This window comes from Alosa pseudoharengus, unplaced genomic scaffold (genome assembly GCF_046254945.1).
Source record: "Alosa pseudoharengus isolate Yale_2024_CS ecotype anadromous, Long Island Sound unplaced genomic scaffold, YU_APseudo_1.1 YU_APseudo_1.1_scf_21, whole genome shotgun sequence".
NCBI lineage: Eukaryota > Metazoa > Chordata > Actinopteri > Clupeiformes > Clupeidae > Alosa > Alosa pseudoharengus.
The window spans coordinates 28,729,762-28,745,892 of record NW_027468674.1 but is presented as its reverse complement, the minus strand read 5'-3'; the positions used below and the strand labels follow the sequence as shown (position 1 = coordinate 28,745,892).

At 42.3% G+C, this 16,131-nt stretch overlaps 1 protein-coding gene across 1 annotated transcript in view; it reads left to right on the top strand.

Moving 5' to 3' along the window:
* The window catches only part of erbb2 (erb-b2 receptor tyrosine kinase 2), a 37,675-nt gene extending 23,392 nt beyond the window's left edge, over positions 1 to 14,283 (top strand). Inside the window, exons 18-27 of the mRNA XM_076298498.1 lie at positions 1,846 to 1,968; positions 2,504 to 2,602; positions 3,571 to 3,756; positions 5,340 to 5,495; positions 5,941 to 6,016; positions 6,906 to 7,052; positions 7,300 to 7,397; positions 7,541 to 7,729; positions 7,837 to 8,191; positions 9,637 to 14,283. Of these exons, the coding sequence (XP_076154613.1) occupies positions 1,846 to 1,968; positions 2,504 to 2,602; positions 3,571 to 3,756; positions 5,340 to 5,495; positions 5,941 to 6,016; positions 6,906 to 7,052; positions 7,300 to 7,397; positions 7,541 to 7,729; positions 7,837 to 8,191; positions 9,637 to 9,980 (1,773 nt within the window). The 3' untranslated portion in view covers positions 9,981 to 14,283. The remainder of the gene's footprint in view (positions 1 to 1,845; positions 1,969 to 2,503; positions 2,603 to 3,570; positions 3,757 to 5,339; positions 5,496 to 5,940; positions 6,017 to 6,905; positions 7,053 to 7,299; positions 7,398 to 7,540; positions 7,730 to 7,836; positions 8,192 to 9,636) is intronic.
* Positions 14,284 to 16,131: the final 1,848 nt, after the last annotated feature.

Below are 16,131 nucleotides of genomic sequence, written 5' to 3'. Positions count from 1 at the left end.
TAAGTAGTACTAGCAACGGTACTTTCACAAATTTAAAAGGGTGAAGACGACAAGAAATACGACTAGGCAGTGGATCTGTGAAAGGTGTTTAATAAAAACAGCAGACATGGAAAGAAATGTGATGATATTGGTGTTGTTTGACGTCCCTGTCGATCCATCACAAGTCGGTCTCCTGTATTGTGCTGTTTCTGTCCACCCTTCGAAACCTCCTCCTGGGGATGGACCAGTAAGGGTTCTTCTTGTCCTCTCTGGCAATCCAGAAGCGGACCTCCTCTCCTGTCTTCTCCTCCCTCTGGTCTCCACTGCAAGGACTCGACACTTTCTCCTTTTCCTCTTCTCTGTTCAAACCTGAAGCAAAATATATGGGGAATGTTTAATTGAAAACCCAATGCTGAGCAGCTTAGATGTTTAAATGTGAGCTCCATCAGTGCTGGCTGGGATTAAGTGAGATTTCACTAAGTCAACTTTTCATATTCACTGTGAGCTGATTTCTTCTACTCACCCAGTGTTGAATCCACTTCACCCAGAAGACTGTCAAGTATAGCTTTCACGTCATGTTCCCTCTGCCGTTCCTCGGTCTCAAGCTCTTTTCCGTCTTTGCCATTTCTCTTCTCAACTGCATCTAAAAGACTGTTCATCGTGAATTTCACATCAATTTCCCTCTTTTCATTGGTTTCCATTTCTTCCATCTCTTTGTTAAGAAAAGCATCCAGATCATGTATGACTCTCACGACATCCTCAGGAATATCGACATTCAGAGTGAAGCCCTCCTTGCTATCCTCAGCTGTCTTGATGGTCTTGCCATGGATGTCCTGTCTAGCGCTATCCAAGTCCACTTGTTGTAGTTTCCTGACGAGGAGTTTGCGGAGTTCCCTTTTAGTCTTCCTTTTGTTTTTGTGACTGTCTTCATCAACAATAACACCCAAAGTTTCAAGTTCGCTCCTCAATTCCTCCAGTTTGTATTTCTTAACTTTCTTCTTAATTGTTTTTTTTGTATCTCCATTGCCCTGCTGCTGTCCTGCCAGGCAGCAGGTCAAAAAACAAGTAAACCACATCAAATCACGAGTAAATCAGAAATCAGCCAATCTCTTAACCAACTTGTGAACAAGTGAACAACTGTACACTTGGTTATGTTCTATGGCATCATGTTGCCTAGATGTCTTTGTGACCTAGGCGGAATGTTGTGATGTATGATTGTACCCTTTTAACCACATCATTCAATGGAATGTTGACAGATTCTATGTCAAAAGCTTTGTCTTTTTTGACTGTCTTGGTAATTCCCTTTGTCGATACACTATATTTACTAGCAAAAGCAAAGCAAAGCAGATTTATTTATATTTATTATTTAATATTATATTTAATTATAGCACCTTTTGTACACTCAAAGTGCATTACATATGAAAAAACAAAAGGATAGTAGAAGAAGACAATAGAAAATGAAAACATGACAATTGGGTTTTAGGAGTATATAAGTGAAATGAAATGAAAATGAGCAGAGGTGGGTGGGGCCAGGCCACACAGTTCTATCCCTCAATGAAAAATATGACGGCTATGACTGACTCATCCTTGAAATATCCTTGAATCAACCTGGAGCAGTGATCCCCAACATAAGTAAATAATATTTTGTGCTGCTGTACTGACACTGCATTTTTTTATTTCGACGGTAACCCTTTGACAAGCGTCCATACAGTATATGTTCGCACAGAACTGCCTCAGACTGTTTGCGAGTATGCGCAGACATTCGTGGCTAACTCGAAGCAAATAAAAAAAACTATTCATAATCATTAACAAACATTTGCCTTTGTCTGCTCATTTGAACACACCTCTGCTGTTTTGTGTTGTCAGCTGGTGGAGCCACTGACCCCGAGTGGAGCCACGCCCAACCAGGCCCAGATGCGCATCCTCAAGGAGACAGAGCTCAAGAAGCTCCGCGTCCTCGGATCTGGAGCCTTCGGAACTGTCTACAAGGTCAGAGGTCATGGTCGTTAGCAATAGACTCGCTCACTTCATATATGTGTCCCTCACACACAGGTACATAGACACACACACACACACACACACACACACACACACACACACACACACACACACACACACACACACACATAGACCCACATACCTACACTACAGTATGAGCTCGGTATGGGAGGGTCTGATGTTCTCTGCTGCCAGGCTTTAAGGGCGGAAATAAGTGTGCTAGTGTTGGCACTGTAAAGTTGTAACAAAGCTGTAACAAAGATGTAATCAGGAAGTGCTTGCACCTTGTGTCCTTTGTCCTTAAATGGACTTAACCATGTATAATTATAATTTTTTGCACATTGTTGTCCTTTTGGACAGAGTATTTCATTGAATGGAAATATCTGTTACATAGTATTACATTTGTGAAGTAGCTACAAATCACTGTATCCCTAGCCTAATCATAAAAGACACCTGTTTAGATATGAAGTTAACTGTGTGTGTGTGTGTGTGTGTGTGTGTGTGTGTGTGTGTATTCTTTATGTAGGGTATCTGGGCCCCAGATGGAGAGAGTGTGAAGATCCCAGTGGCCATAAAGGTTTTACGTGAGAACACCTCACCCAAGGCAAACAAAGAGATCCTGGATGTGAGTCTACTTGTCTGTCTGTTTATCTCTCTGCCTGTCTGTGTCTGTCTGTCTGTCTGTCTGTCTGTCCATCTGTCTGTCTGCCTGTATATCTGTCTGTACTTCTGCCTGACCTTTCTTTCAGTCCCTGATGTCTGTGCTTGGTATGCAGCAGTGGGCTATGCACTTCTGCCATTTTGGCTCAAATGACAGTAATCCAGTCCTGCTTTCGCTGAAGGAGGCATATGCAATGTTATAAGTACATTAGTAGATTGTGCATATACCCGCCATGTTGTTGGGATTCCATCCTGCTCTTCTGGCAGTTGGTTTATATGATGTGATGAGATGGTGTGCTGCTCTTCTCTCCATTCTGAGTATTATTTTTCCTCATGCTCTATCTTCTAAAGTTTGTTTGATTTACCTTGGAATTGACTTGGCACATAGCAGCATGACTGTGATGTTGATTATGTTATAGGCAGTGATATTGATTATGTTATAGACTGTGATGTTGATTATGTTATAGGCTGTGATGTTGTTCATGTTATAGGTTGTGATATTGATTATGTTATAGACTGTGATGTTGATTATGTTATAGGCAGTGATATTGATTATGTTATAGACTGTGATGTTGATTATGTTATAGGCTGTGATGTTGTTCATGTTATAGGTTGTGATGTTGATTATGTTATAGGTTGTGATGCTGATTATGTTATAGGCTGTGATGTTGATTATTTTATAGGCTGTGATGTTGATTATGTTATAGGCTGTGATGTAACTATCTGTATGTTCTGTGTACGTGTGATGTGATGTTTTTGTTCTTAGGCAGGGGTAGGCAGTTCATGTCATGTATTATACTGTATGAAGTGGTATGCTTACCTCCTGTTTTTGTACTGATGTGTGAAATGGAATATGCATTCGGGACAAAATCTGACGTGTTTTTCCGCCATTTTGGCTCTTTTGACCCTACTGACCTATGCTGCCCCCTGCAGGAGGCGTATGTGATGGCAGGTGTTGCCAGCCCGTACGTGTGTCGTCTGCTGGGCATCTGCCTGACGTCCACCGTGCAGCTGGTCACGCAGCTCATGCCCTACGGCTGCCTGCTGGACTACGTGCGCGAGAACAACGAGTGCATCGGCTCGCAGTCACTCCTCACCTGGTGTGTGCAGATCGCCAAGGTGAGTCTGACTACACATGGCTATTACTATAGACCACTATATATCAAACAAGCAAGTGAGTGATATGGATACAGTTGTGTTTAGTGAGCTGATGGATAGACTGCTTTAAAGGGACACCAGGCAACGTTTTCGTGTTAATTAATCATCTTCGTAAGTCGGTATATGGTTAAATGACTCATTACGGGGCGAATGAAGGCTCGCTCGCCCGCCCCTACCAGTGTTGCCATAGTTACCTTGAAAAAGTAATCTGATTACTGATTACTGATTACTCCTTTAAAAAGTAACTTAGTTACTTTACTGATTACTTGATTTTAAAAGTAACTAAGTTAGATTACAAGTTACTTTATTAGTTACTTTCAGCAGCTGCCGACAACACCCCCACCGCCATAACATAAAAATGATAACAGGTTTTGCCAATACTCACTATACTGGAAGTGCATTTTAACAGTAATGTCAGCCATGTATAGCAGACATCCCAACCTAACCTACTTAGATACTGAAATTCAGATGTTTGTTCAATAATACCAACACCAAAATAAGGAAGGCCTTAGAAATTGTTATAGTAAAATATGTAGATTTTTTTTTCATGTAGCCTTGGCAACTAACCATCTTGTATAGGCCTGAGTAATATGCAAATGAAATTACACTTGTTAAACTTACCTCAACAAGTCTTTTGCAATCATTTAACCCGCTGTGAGCAATGCTAAAGTTGCTGTCACAGTGCAGTGTGCAAGACTATCATTATGTGTTAATCTTAAGAGACAATTGGGTACACTTTTGTGTAGTCTGATGTGAAATGGGTCTTAAATCTTCCTTTTTGAGGGGCGCTGACGCTGCCATGACGCTCCTGTTCCTAGATACACTGACTGAACTGATTAATTAAGTTTGGGAGAAAAGAGATATAAGCACACTTACACTGAAAACTGATTGGTTGATTTAGCAAAACAGACCAGGATGCTCTCTGTCTTGGATGCGCTTCAGGCACAAACGCACCACTCCTCTCTCTCTCCCTCTCTGTTGTGTGCGCGTTAAACTCATATCATATGCACATACGATTTTAAGTCCGGTCTGGCTTGCGTGCTCTTGTTCGCTCTAGGTTCCGGGAGATTTTATGTAATTTGCAGGCGTCAGGAGCCGCTATCAATATGTGGGAGACTAAGTAACGCGTCACTGGCCCCTACTGCCTGTAGGAAGAATATCCCACTTACAAGTTTGGTGTATCCTACCAGCCGACCGAAGCAGGATCAGTTTACAGCACAGGCTAACGAAACGCTAGGGTTGTTGCAAACGTGTGTATAATGGCAGAGCTGGCGAAAAAGCAGCGAAAACCCTTGACGGAAAACGCAAAGAAAAGGAAAAGAGCTTCAGACCGAGCGAGGGGGAGTTTCATAGAGAAAAAGCATCAGGCTTGCCTGGTGTCCCTTTAATACATGCAGGTGTTTATAAAACAAATCCCCACTGCTTGTTATTTGACCAAACCAAACCTCCAGAGGCCATGATTGTGTGTTTGTGTGTGTGTGTGTGTGTGTGTGTGTGTGTGTGTGTGTGTGTGTGTGTGTGTGTGTGTGTGTGTGTATTGACAGGGCATGAGTTACCTGGAGAATGAGAGACTCGTACATCGTGACCTGGCAGCCCGGAACGTTCTAGTGAAAAACCCCTCCATCGTAAAGATCACCGATTTTGGACTGGCCAGATTGCTGGACATTGATGAGACAGAGTACCATGCAGATGGAGGAAAGGTAACAGCACAAGGCGGTATCAGTATCCTCAACTGTGGCTATAAGGGGAAGATGATCTCAAATTAACACTGCCTTTTAATTACTTTAATTACTAAACATTTTTTTTTCTGAATACTAATACTACTACTATTACTGTTTACTGTTTTTTAAATCATATTTTGATTTTATAATTGCATGAATGTGATCCAACCAAGTTAAAGTCTATTCAAATTAAATATTATATGCTAGAGCTGTCTCAACATAAGCATTACCCTGCCTTAAAAGTTATACATTAATTGTGAAAGTTTTCGGTTTTAGTTAAAGACGATGTGATCACCTTCTGTCTCCCTCTTTCTTTTCATCTGTGTGTGTGTGTGTGTGTGTGTGGTGTGTGTGTGTGTGTGTGTGTGTGTGTGTGTGTGTGTGTGTGTGTGTGTGTCTGTGTGTGTGTGTGTGTGTGTGTTAGGTGCCCATTAAGTGGATGGCCTTGGAGTCCATCCTCCACCGGAAATTTACTCATCAGAGTGACGTCTGGAGTTACGGTCAGTGTTTACTTAACACACATCAAACATCAAACGCTATGCTCAGTGTGTGTCTGTGTGTGTTTCAGAGGAGTAAATTCTTCCATTCTTGGTTTACTAAGCAGACACTCTGACACACTGAACCATGAATATCACCCCTTTCCCATTTGCTGCAATGCAGCTCACTTCTTTCTGTCACAGCAGGACATTGAGATGGTGTGTGTGTGTGTGTGTTGTGGAAGAAATTTAGCTTAAAGATGTATTTAAATGAAAGTCTGAAATAAGGTTTTGTCTTTCTCGTTAGTAGTTTATTAATCTCTGCCGAGAGGTCTCATATGCATCAGGCAATCAAGATACAGAGACAAAGTCTGTGCACCAAAGAGACAATCAGTTGTTTCTCATACACACATTTATACCTTGCACAGTATCATAATCTCATTGTATCATTACACCTTCTCTGCACATACACATGACTTGGTCAATACAATGGGTTATTTAAGAAACAAGGACATTAAGAGCATTTCTATTGTCATATTGTCAACACATGATTAGCCATCTACACACCACTTACTGAATCAGAAGTATCACATAGAGAAGAACTTTAAGAACTAGGTCAGTCTCCAACAAAAGAATGAAGTCAGACGGCAAAAGAAGTATCAATTATAAGGAACTTTATGAACAAGGTTAAACTTAAACAGAAGAGTCCATTCAAAGTGTAAGATCTTACAGAAACACAAGAATCAAATCAAAACAACACAAGGTTAAAGTCCATCTTTGTCATTTTCCCCTTACAGTGTGTGTGTGTGTGTGTGTGTATGTGTGTGTGTGTGTGTGTGTGTGTGTGTGTGTGTGTGTGTGTGTGTGCGTATATGTCTCTCTCCTTACATGTGTATATGTGGGTGTTTTCCAGGCGTGACAGTGTGGGAGCTGATGACTTTCGGAGCGAAGCCCTATGACCATATTCCAGCACGGGACATCCCTGAGCTGCTGGAGGGAGGAGACCGGCTCCCCCAGCCCCCCATCTGCACCAAGGAGCTCTACATGATCATGGTCAACTGTGAGTCAGGCCAATTCATATCAGTTTCAGCTACGTTTCAGTACCTATGCACTGAATGGACTTGGCAGAGGAATCCCCACTCCACTTCACATCATGGAGTTCTTTTCCTCCGCCTCATCCCTTAATTCCGTATATCAAGACACCTCTGTGGCCGTTATCCCTTAAGTGTTGTCCTTTAAAGAACGGGGGTTATATTCACAAGCATACTTTGCTCATTGGACCTCTTTGTGTTTGTGTGGTCAACTAGGCTGGAAGATTGACCCGGATAGCCGACCCAGGTTTAAGGAGTTGGTGACTGAATTCAGCACAATGGCCAGGGACCCTGCCCGCTACGTTGTCATTCAGGTTGGTCTGGGTTTGGGTCTAGGCCTGGGCCTATGTACATACACAGTATATTTATATATTGCTTATTTGATGTTTGTATTTGAGGTGTTGACATCTGACCTGTGTGTGTGTGTGTGTGTGTGTGTGTGTGTGTGTGTGTACAGAATGACGAGCAAATGAACCTGGCGAGCCCAGTGGACAGTCAGTTCTTCCGCACGTTGATGGAGGAGGAGGGCGGGGATGTCCGCGAGCTGCTTGATGCTGAGGAATACCTGGTTCCCCATCAGCCCAGTTTCTTCCGACAGCAGGGAGAGAACACGGCCAACGGCCCCAGTAGACACCACTCCCATCGGGTCAGAACAGAACACACTGCTCTGTTAGGCTCTTAATACCTTATAATGTATGTAACTGCAGGGCACACTAAAATTAACGCAAGTCACTCTCTGTATCGTCCAATCAGAGCACAGATCAGCAGCTGATGGAAGTGGACGGCAGTGGACGGAGCGTGCACTCGTCCAATAGCACGCTGGCGCGGAGCCAGTACCCGACACTGCCAGTGGGTGGCGGCTGGGCAGGGGGGCCGTATCCCTCGCTCGCCCGCAGCATCTCCCATCGCTCCCAAGGGGCGCAGTCGGACTCGGTGTTCCTGGACGGAGGGGTGGGGCCCGATGACGACGGACCCCCCGCCAGCCCGGGGAGGTACTGCCAGGACCCCACCTTCCCCAATGGCTTCCCCGAGGGGGACGTAGAGACGGATGTGGCGGGGCAGAGCCCATTCTCAAACACGCTGCCCCGCAGGACACACAAGCAGCCAGGTGGGTGTGTTGAGCTTTTACTAGTTTATAAGAGAGTGGGTATCAACACTGTTATGTTACTAGTTAATAAGAGAGTGGGTATCAACACTGTGCTGTTACTAGTTTATAAGTGAGTGGGTATCAACACTGTTATGTTACTAGTTTATAAGTGAGTGGGTATCAACACTGTTATGTTACAAGTTTATAAGTGAGTTGTTATCCTCACTGTTATGTTATTAGTTTATAAGTGAGTTAGTATCGACTTATGTTACTAGTTTATAAGTAGGTTTCAACACTGTTGCGTTGCTAGTTTATGAGTAGATATCAACGCAGGTTATGTTATTAGTTTATAAATAAGTTAGTAGGTATCGACACTGTTATGTTACTAGTTTATAAGTTATGACACTGTTATGTTACTAGTTTATAAGCAGTGTTTGGAATAACGCCGTTTAAAAGAACGGCGTTAGGTAACAACGTTATTTTTTCAGTAACGGGGTAATCTAACTAATTACTTTTCCCGTCGTTACAACGCCGTTAACGTTAATGGACGTTAAATGCGGTGTGTTACTATGCATTGATTGAATAAACTGTAATCCGAACGCACCCCTGGCTCACAGCTAGTGAGGAGGTGGGTTAATAACGACGTAAGCGATTATGATTGGCTAAGGCAGAGTCATGTTTCATGGTAGCCAATCAGAGCCAGTGTTTTTACACACTTGCCAGCACACGCGCCCCACACACACGCAACAGCTAAAATAGGGATTCGACAATACAGCAGAGGTCAGGATCAATCCGATGAAAAGTTGGCATTTTCGAGGTGGAGATATAAACACTACTTCAAATTCATTGTGGTCAAAGGCAAGAACGTGCATGTAATGTGTACATTATGTCCAGGAGCGAAGACTTTGTCGACATCCATTGTAAGCAACTCACACACGCATCTAAAGCTAGTGGCCAAAAACACCGATACCTCCACCACAGATGATAGCTCGCCATCCACTAGCAAAGAAGGACTCGGAGCAAAGTCCTCCAAGCAGCAAAAGCTAGATCTTTCTGCCTCACAACAAAAACCTGACACAGGCTGAAGTCAACCGTAGGTCTGTCGATGTGCAATATCTTGAATTTCCCTTTGGGGATCAATAAAGTATCCATCTATCTATTTATCTATCTATCTAAATAGTTACTTTCCCTGGTAACGAGTTACTCTTATCATAGAGTAATTCAGTTACTAACTCAGTTACTTTTTGGAACAAGTAGTGAGTAACTATAACTAATTACTTTTTTAAAGTAACGTTCCCAACACTGTTTATAAGTAGCTATCGAAACACTGATATGTTACTAGTTTATAAGTAGCTATCGAAACACTGTTTATTACTAGTTTATAAGTAGCTATCAACACAGTGATGTTATCAGTTCATAAGTAAGTAGGCTGTTTTGATTGACACTGCCTGTCCTCTGTCCTCCAGAGTATGTGAACCAAGAAGTGCCGTCGGAGCGTCCGAGCACGCTCCCCAGGAAAGGGGCGGAGCGGCGGCTGCGTAATGGAATTTCAACAGGGCACAGCGTGGACAACCCTGAATACCTAGTGCCACCCGGGAGCCTCTCACCGGCCTTCGACAACCCCTACTACTTGGACCTGGTGGCCAAGGCGCAAGCAGTGGCCGCCGCTAACGACAGGAGTCCGAGCATGTCCACGGCAACGATGTCCCCGCCTCACCGGCAGCTCAACGGCTTCATCACGCCCACCGCTGAAAACCCAGAGTACCTGGGGCTAGCCGACACCTGGAGTGGACAGAAGGAGCATACCTGAGAGGACAAAACACACCTGGGACAGCAGATGGAGAGAGAGGGAGAGAGGGATTGGGGGGTCTGGAGGAAAGGGTGGATCGCTAGAGAGCAAAAATGTGTATGCATGTGTACCTGTATGCATGTGTGTGTGTGTGTGTGTGTGTGTGTGTGTGTGTGTGTGTGTGTTTGTGTGTGTGTGTGTGTGTGTGTGTGTGTGTGTGTGTGTGTGTGTTTGTGTGTGTGTGTGTGTGTGTGTGTGTGTGTGTGTGTGTGTGTGTGTGTCAGTGGGACCAGCCTCTATCTTCCCCTCCCTCCATACAGTCACTCCATATGTAGCATTGCGGGGAGACACTAGTGAACTCTTGATTTTGATCATGCAAGCAATCATGTCTCACACAAAACTGTTTACACAATGTCAGAAAATGGCCTACCCTGCCTAATGCAAAAGAGGCCGAACCGATCCCATTTTCTCTCCACAATCTTGTTTTCCAAAGCAAATCAGGTACGACACCCAGAATCATTTCCTTCACCTGTTGTTAAATGCAAAAGAACACCAAAAAAGAGTGAAGACAGACTAAGATATTTTTCTTCTCTATTCGTTCAATGCCACGAAAAGACTTCTTGACTCCGTAGTATTGTGGGGAAAAGGACCACCGGCTTTCTTTCTTGACCTCTCAGACCGTCCTGTGGTGGTTTGTTGGGGAGTTTGTGAATGTTTAACTTAAATGTTCTCCCCTGAAGCGAAGGGTAGCAGCACAATAATGTCCATTTTGTCTGGAGGTCCCCTCAAGGCCCATCTGTGCCGAACCAGCAAAGCCTGAAAGAAAGGCTTTATGTGCCAGAAGACAGATGCATTGTGTGTGTGTGTGTGTGTGTGTGTGTGTGTGTGTGAGTGTGTGTGTGTGTGTGTGTGAGAGAGAGAGAGAGACTGAGTACTTCTTACTCAGAAGTGCAAACTACACAACTTTTACACCATAAGTACCATGACCAGCAATATTGTGTAGACTGCTCTGTGGTGCGTCCAGGTCTCTTTTTTGGGCTCATCCATTGGATTGTGCCCAGTGGTGGACAGTAGTGTGTTTCCTGTGGGAGAGAGAGTGTGTGTGTGTGTGTGTATGTGTGTGTGTGTGTGTGTGTGTGTGTGTTTCCTGGAGATCAGATGGTGTTGCTATGCCCCATGAATACAGATTTCTATGTGTGTGTGTGTGTGTTTGTGTGTGTGTGTATGAGTGTATGTCTTTATTGATTTTTTGTCTTTTTTTTTTTTTTTTCTATTTTTGTGATCTTTTGTGCTAAAGAACATTCAGAACATTGGGAAATATTGGAATCATCTCCCCCAACTTCATTACAATCGTGTTGGATGTCCAATGACACTTGGTCATTCTGAAGTGTCACGTGTACAGATGCTCCAGTGTCCACTCCTGATCCTCGTCCTGCTCTGTTCACTCAGCAGTGGTGAAGAAAACGGAGAACAAAGCATCAACTCTGCCCCCCCCCCCCATTTAGCATTTTTCTATTAAATCTGCCATCCACCCCCGCATCAAAGTGCGACAGACACATATCCACAGACACACACACACACAGAGACTGCTTAATATTCATGGGTTCATTTCTGAGAATGTGTTTAAGAATGTTCACATGTGAATGTGACTCTCTGAGGTTGTTGCCTCAGTGCCTCTCAGTGCCTTTGTTTTTTGTTGTACTTTCCCAAATGGCCAACAGGTTCCTGTGTGAACTTTTTTCACACTTCTGGTTTGTCTTTCTTGTGTTTGCTCCAATTTGCTCCAATGTTGTGAAGACAAAAAAAATGAAGGGGGGACTTGAGGTGTCAGACTTTCTTCGAGCAGCTTGAGCTGAGGATTAATCTCATATTAGGAGTCATCTCTACAGTCATACATTTAACGGCTGTCCTTGTGTACTTTACATAGAAACCTTATGGAGTAGACCATATGTTTTCAAAATTGTCCGGAACTTTCTCTTCAATCACGCATCGTTGGATCATCCCCTAGCTGGGTTCAGTTCAAATCTACCTTCTCATGGCACCATTTCTCCTACCTCCAACTGGATAACTGGCACATTTAGCGGAACAGTTCTTTCCCCTCTGGCTGTGGACAGCTTTGGCCTAACCCTAGTGAATTAGATCGTCATGGAGACAGAGAGATTTTTGTGACGACACGCATGGCCATTAGGATAAGGAGCCACTGGGACTGAGAAGTCTGTTGAGAGACTGCAGCAATTCTTCAGTCTATTTGGACGTTTCCTGATGTAAGCCACAACAATGACTTATTTGTGTGTGTGTGTGTGTGTGTGTGTGTGTGTGTGTGTGTGTGTGTGTGTGTGTGTGTGTGTGTGTGTGAGAGAGATAGAGAGACTGGCCAGATGGGGGTGGAAGTATTCATTGAATTTGTGCCTATTTTGTTCACGCACAGCCAGCAGCGTTGTTGCACTTCTTCCTCCATAAAAGATGTTAGTGTCCACACTCAGTTTGGCATGCTGGTGGTTAGACTGCAGATGCAGTAGGGATACTCTGACCACTCTCAAAAGGCTGAAATATTACCACTTGTCCTCACCCTGTTTATCCACCAAAACAAACACTTCCACAATTATCAGCTTAACCATTGCAGTCACTACCTGTACAATCATAATCTTTGTGTATGTCATCAACTTCAACATCAGCAGCATTTTTGAACACCATCTGTTTCATATTATTTTGACTGGCTATGGCACACAGCAGCCACCCATATGGAATTTAACAGATCCATTCTGGCTAGCTGTGCTCTGAGGATTTGCAATGTTCTAGAATACACGTTTTAGAATCTAGAAGACTTGAGTTCCAGAAGTACTCCCAGGATGCTGAGGGGCAGCTGGCTTCATTTTCATAAGCTGTTTGCTTTGTAACTGGAAGAAAAAATAGCTCTTAAATTAAATGACTGCATAGGTCTGTACGAATAGTACCAAAAAAGAGAAGAGATCACTGGGGTTTCTTATTGACTGAGAGCCAGAATTATTTAGATGGAGTTTGATCCAACCTGATGTATCATCTGAGATAGCTGTGTTATTATTGCAGACCTTATATTCAGCGCCGACTGCTATATTGAATGCTTGAATCTAGTTCAATATTGCAGTTACCAAACCTGTTTTTATACTAAATTAGATTTCTACATATAACTATTAAATCTTCATGTAAGTCTGCATATGATTTTCTGCTATTTCAGTCACACACACACATGGTGCGGACCTCATTTCTGAGATTTTGCTTGAGCAGATTAATGATATTCCGCCGTCAATGGGAAACTTGGACTCGGACTATGTGTGCAGCCGGCTGAAGGTGCCTTTGAAGGAATTATAAAATCTTTGTCTTTAATTGTGATTTTGAAAAATGAAATGTTTCTTTATATTTTTTCATGTGAATGCTTTTTATATATCGTAAATGGTTTTCATTGGATTGTTCTGTGGGAGAGGAGACTGTTATTATCGTCATGGGGGTGTTTGATAGTGCCTTTCTCTAAATGAGCCAAGTCTAGGTGCATTTATGCTGTCGAAAAATAAAAAACAACTTCCAAGACATTTACAGGTCGTTAATAAGGCTATATGCAAAACATTGTGCATTAAATGCACACAATTTTGGGGGGTGGGGTTTAATGGTACTGAAGAATTTTTATCCTGGTGCTTTTTTATTTTTCTGCAACAACTACTGAATGCATCTAAACTGTCTTGTAAATATTGAATTGCTTTATGTAACGGTACAGAAAACTGATTCAGAGCACTGTGGCCATTAAGCCAAAAAGTGGCACCCTAAGCATTGTATAAATTGAGTCCACTGTCCATTTGATGGTCATTTTAATTGAGAGACGGCTTCCCAGAAGCCAGTCTATTCTCAAACAGATCCAGTCCACACCTGCTCAGGCCTGCAGGGGGGATTTATTGTGGTTTAGTGGCAAATCTGGGTAAGGTAACCCAGAGGAAGTGGTAGACCTTCCAACAAAAGCCCTGTGGCTCACTTAGCAAACCATCACTATGCAGAAATTTACCCAGGTTTCACTAAATAACATATATGTGGCATCTAAAGGGAATGTCCGGTTTTACCACTTCTGGTAGTCTTATATTAGGCTATGATATATCAAAGAGTATTTTATTTACTCGGCTTTAGTGCTGAATCTACTGATGTGGGCTAGCATCACTGACTTGACCATATGGATACAATCTGGTGCAAATATGTGAAATATTGTAGAGAATAATGAAGTGCTTTGAAGTGTAAAAATGTTTGAGATACATTTATACTGTGTGTGGCATATAAATTAATACAAGAAAACATCCTTCCATCATGGCGTCTCTTTTATGTCATATTTTCACAGCTACTCGTAGGCTTTAGTAGGCTATACATATACAATGAAGCTCATTTGGTTGCTATTTTTTTAATGTAAATTCCAAACAACACTCAAATTTATCACAGAAATATGTTGCAAATGTTGCAATTAACAGCAAAGAATACTTTCGGTGGAGTTTCTATGGTTTATATGAGGACAATAGCTACATCCACCAGTATCATTGATAATTCATAAGCACACTCAGTAAGATAGGTCTACTGTAAAATAGCATTGCAAAGCTTCCAGGACAAAGCTGCTGTCATAGAGAAACACATGCATGCTTTCAGAAGAATGGGGTGAGCTTTTAGCCCCTCCAAGTGGTAGTATAGTGGTAGTCCTTCTGCACTAAATTAACTTTATGAGCCCTAATTTAAACGATGGGCAGAGAGTGTAAAGTCTTAAGTCTAACTAAAGCTAAATCAATTACTTCAACTCCATGGGCAAGACCTTAAGGAAAAATATTGAGGAGACAGCCTAGTTCTCCGATGTCACACATTAGCTAATACAGTAGACAATGCATGAAAACTTTTGAGATGAGATGATATGCTTTTACAGACTGGACTTTGCCCACCATTTAATGTATGACTTTTGTGTGAGAAAACTGCTGTACAAATAAACTTTACTCACTCATTTACTTGCTCACTCATTCACTTATAAAAACAGAGAAAGCTAATGTAAAAAGACCACATCTCAGTTCCCACCCAGGAAAACATGTCACATTGGACAAAGGCATGGAAAAAATGCTAATACATTACCTGATACTCTGTCTTTGTTCAGTGCTCACACTAACTCATACACACACTCTCTCTCTCATACACACACACACTTTGAAGACACTGAGAGATATCTTTCTGACTGAAAAAGGCATTCTTCTGTGAGAGTGAGAGTGTTTACATTTTATTTTATCCATGAATTTATGAATTATTCATATAAAGTAGGCCTATAAATTATCTTGTCATTGATACGTAGAAAACCTAAATGTTGACATTTCAATCTTGATACATCTGAGTGTGTGAAAGATGATGTTGCCTATGCAATGTTTTTGTGCATATAGGCCTACATGACTTTTCTTGGTGTTCTTGTGTGATATTAACTCAAGACTGTGCCAATAAATGTGTGTCTATCTGTTTAGGCAATGTAAATTTAGATGTAGAGGGTAGCCTAATTTAGAGGATATTTAGAATAACATAGTTTGCATTGTTGACAATGCTTTGTTGTCATTACCTCTGTAAAAGCAATAGCCTAATGTTATACTCAATACTGAAGCAATTGGATTCAACCCACCTTCAACAACAATTAAGTCTTTTTCAAACTTTTTTGTTCTGAGGCTCACTCATGTCAGACGTGAATGATGTTTTCACTATAGGGAAAATGTTTTGGTGCGTTCATGCGTTTTTCCCAGTGAAAACGTCATCATTTATGTTACTTCAGGTGGGAATCATGGTGCATTCATGGCACCTGGGAATGACAAGGACCGCCCCTGTGATTACTTTGGTTTTCCCACAGCGAGTGTTCATGTGTTTTGCTGTCGGAATGTGTGACAAACATGGATGCCACAACAAAAGTTAAAACATATGCTCACTAATCCTAAATAAACAACTGTATTTGCTTAAAATATAGTGTAGACGCTTGTGAAAGAAAGATATGCAGCTTTCAAGTGACAAAAATGGCAAATTCCAAAGTTCACATTAAAACTGGACATGACAGGCCATATGGACTACAAATGAACTACAACGTGACGACGAGCCCCTAACTGGGCAACTCTGTTAGCAAAATGTGGCCCCAGTTTCCGACCTCTGACTCACA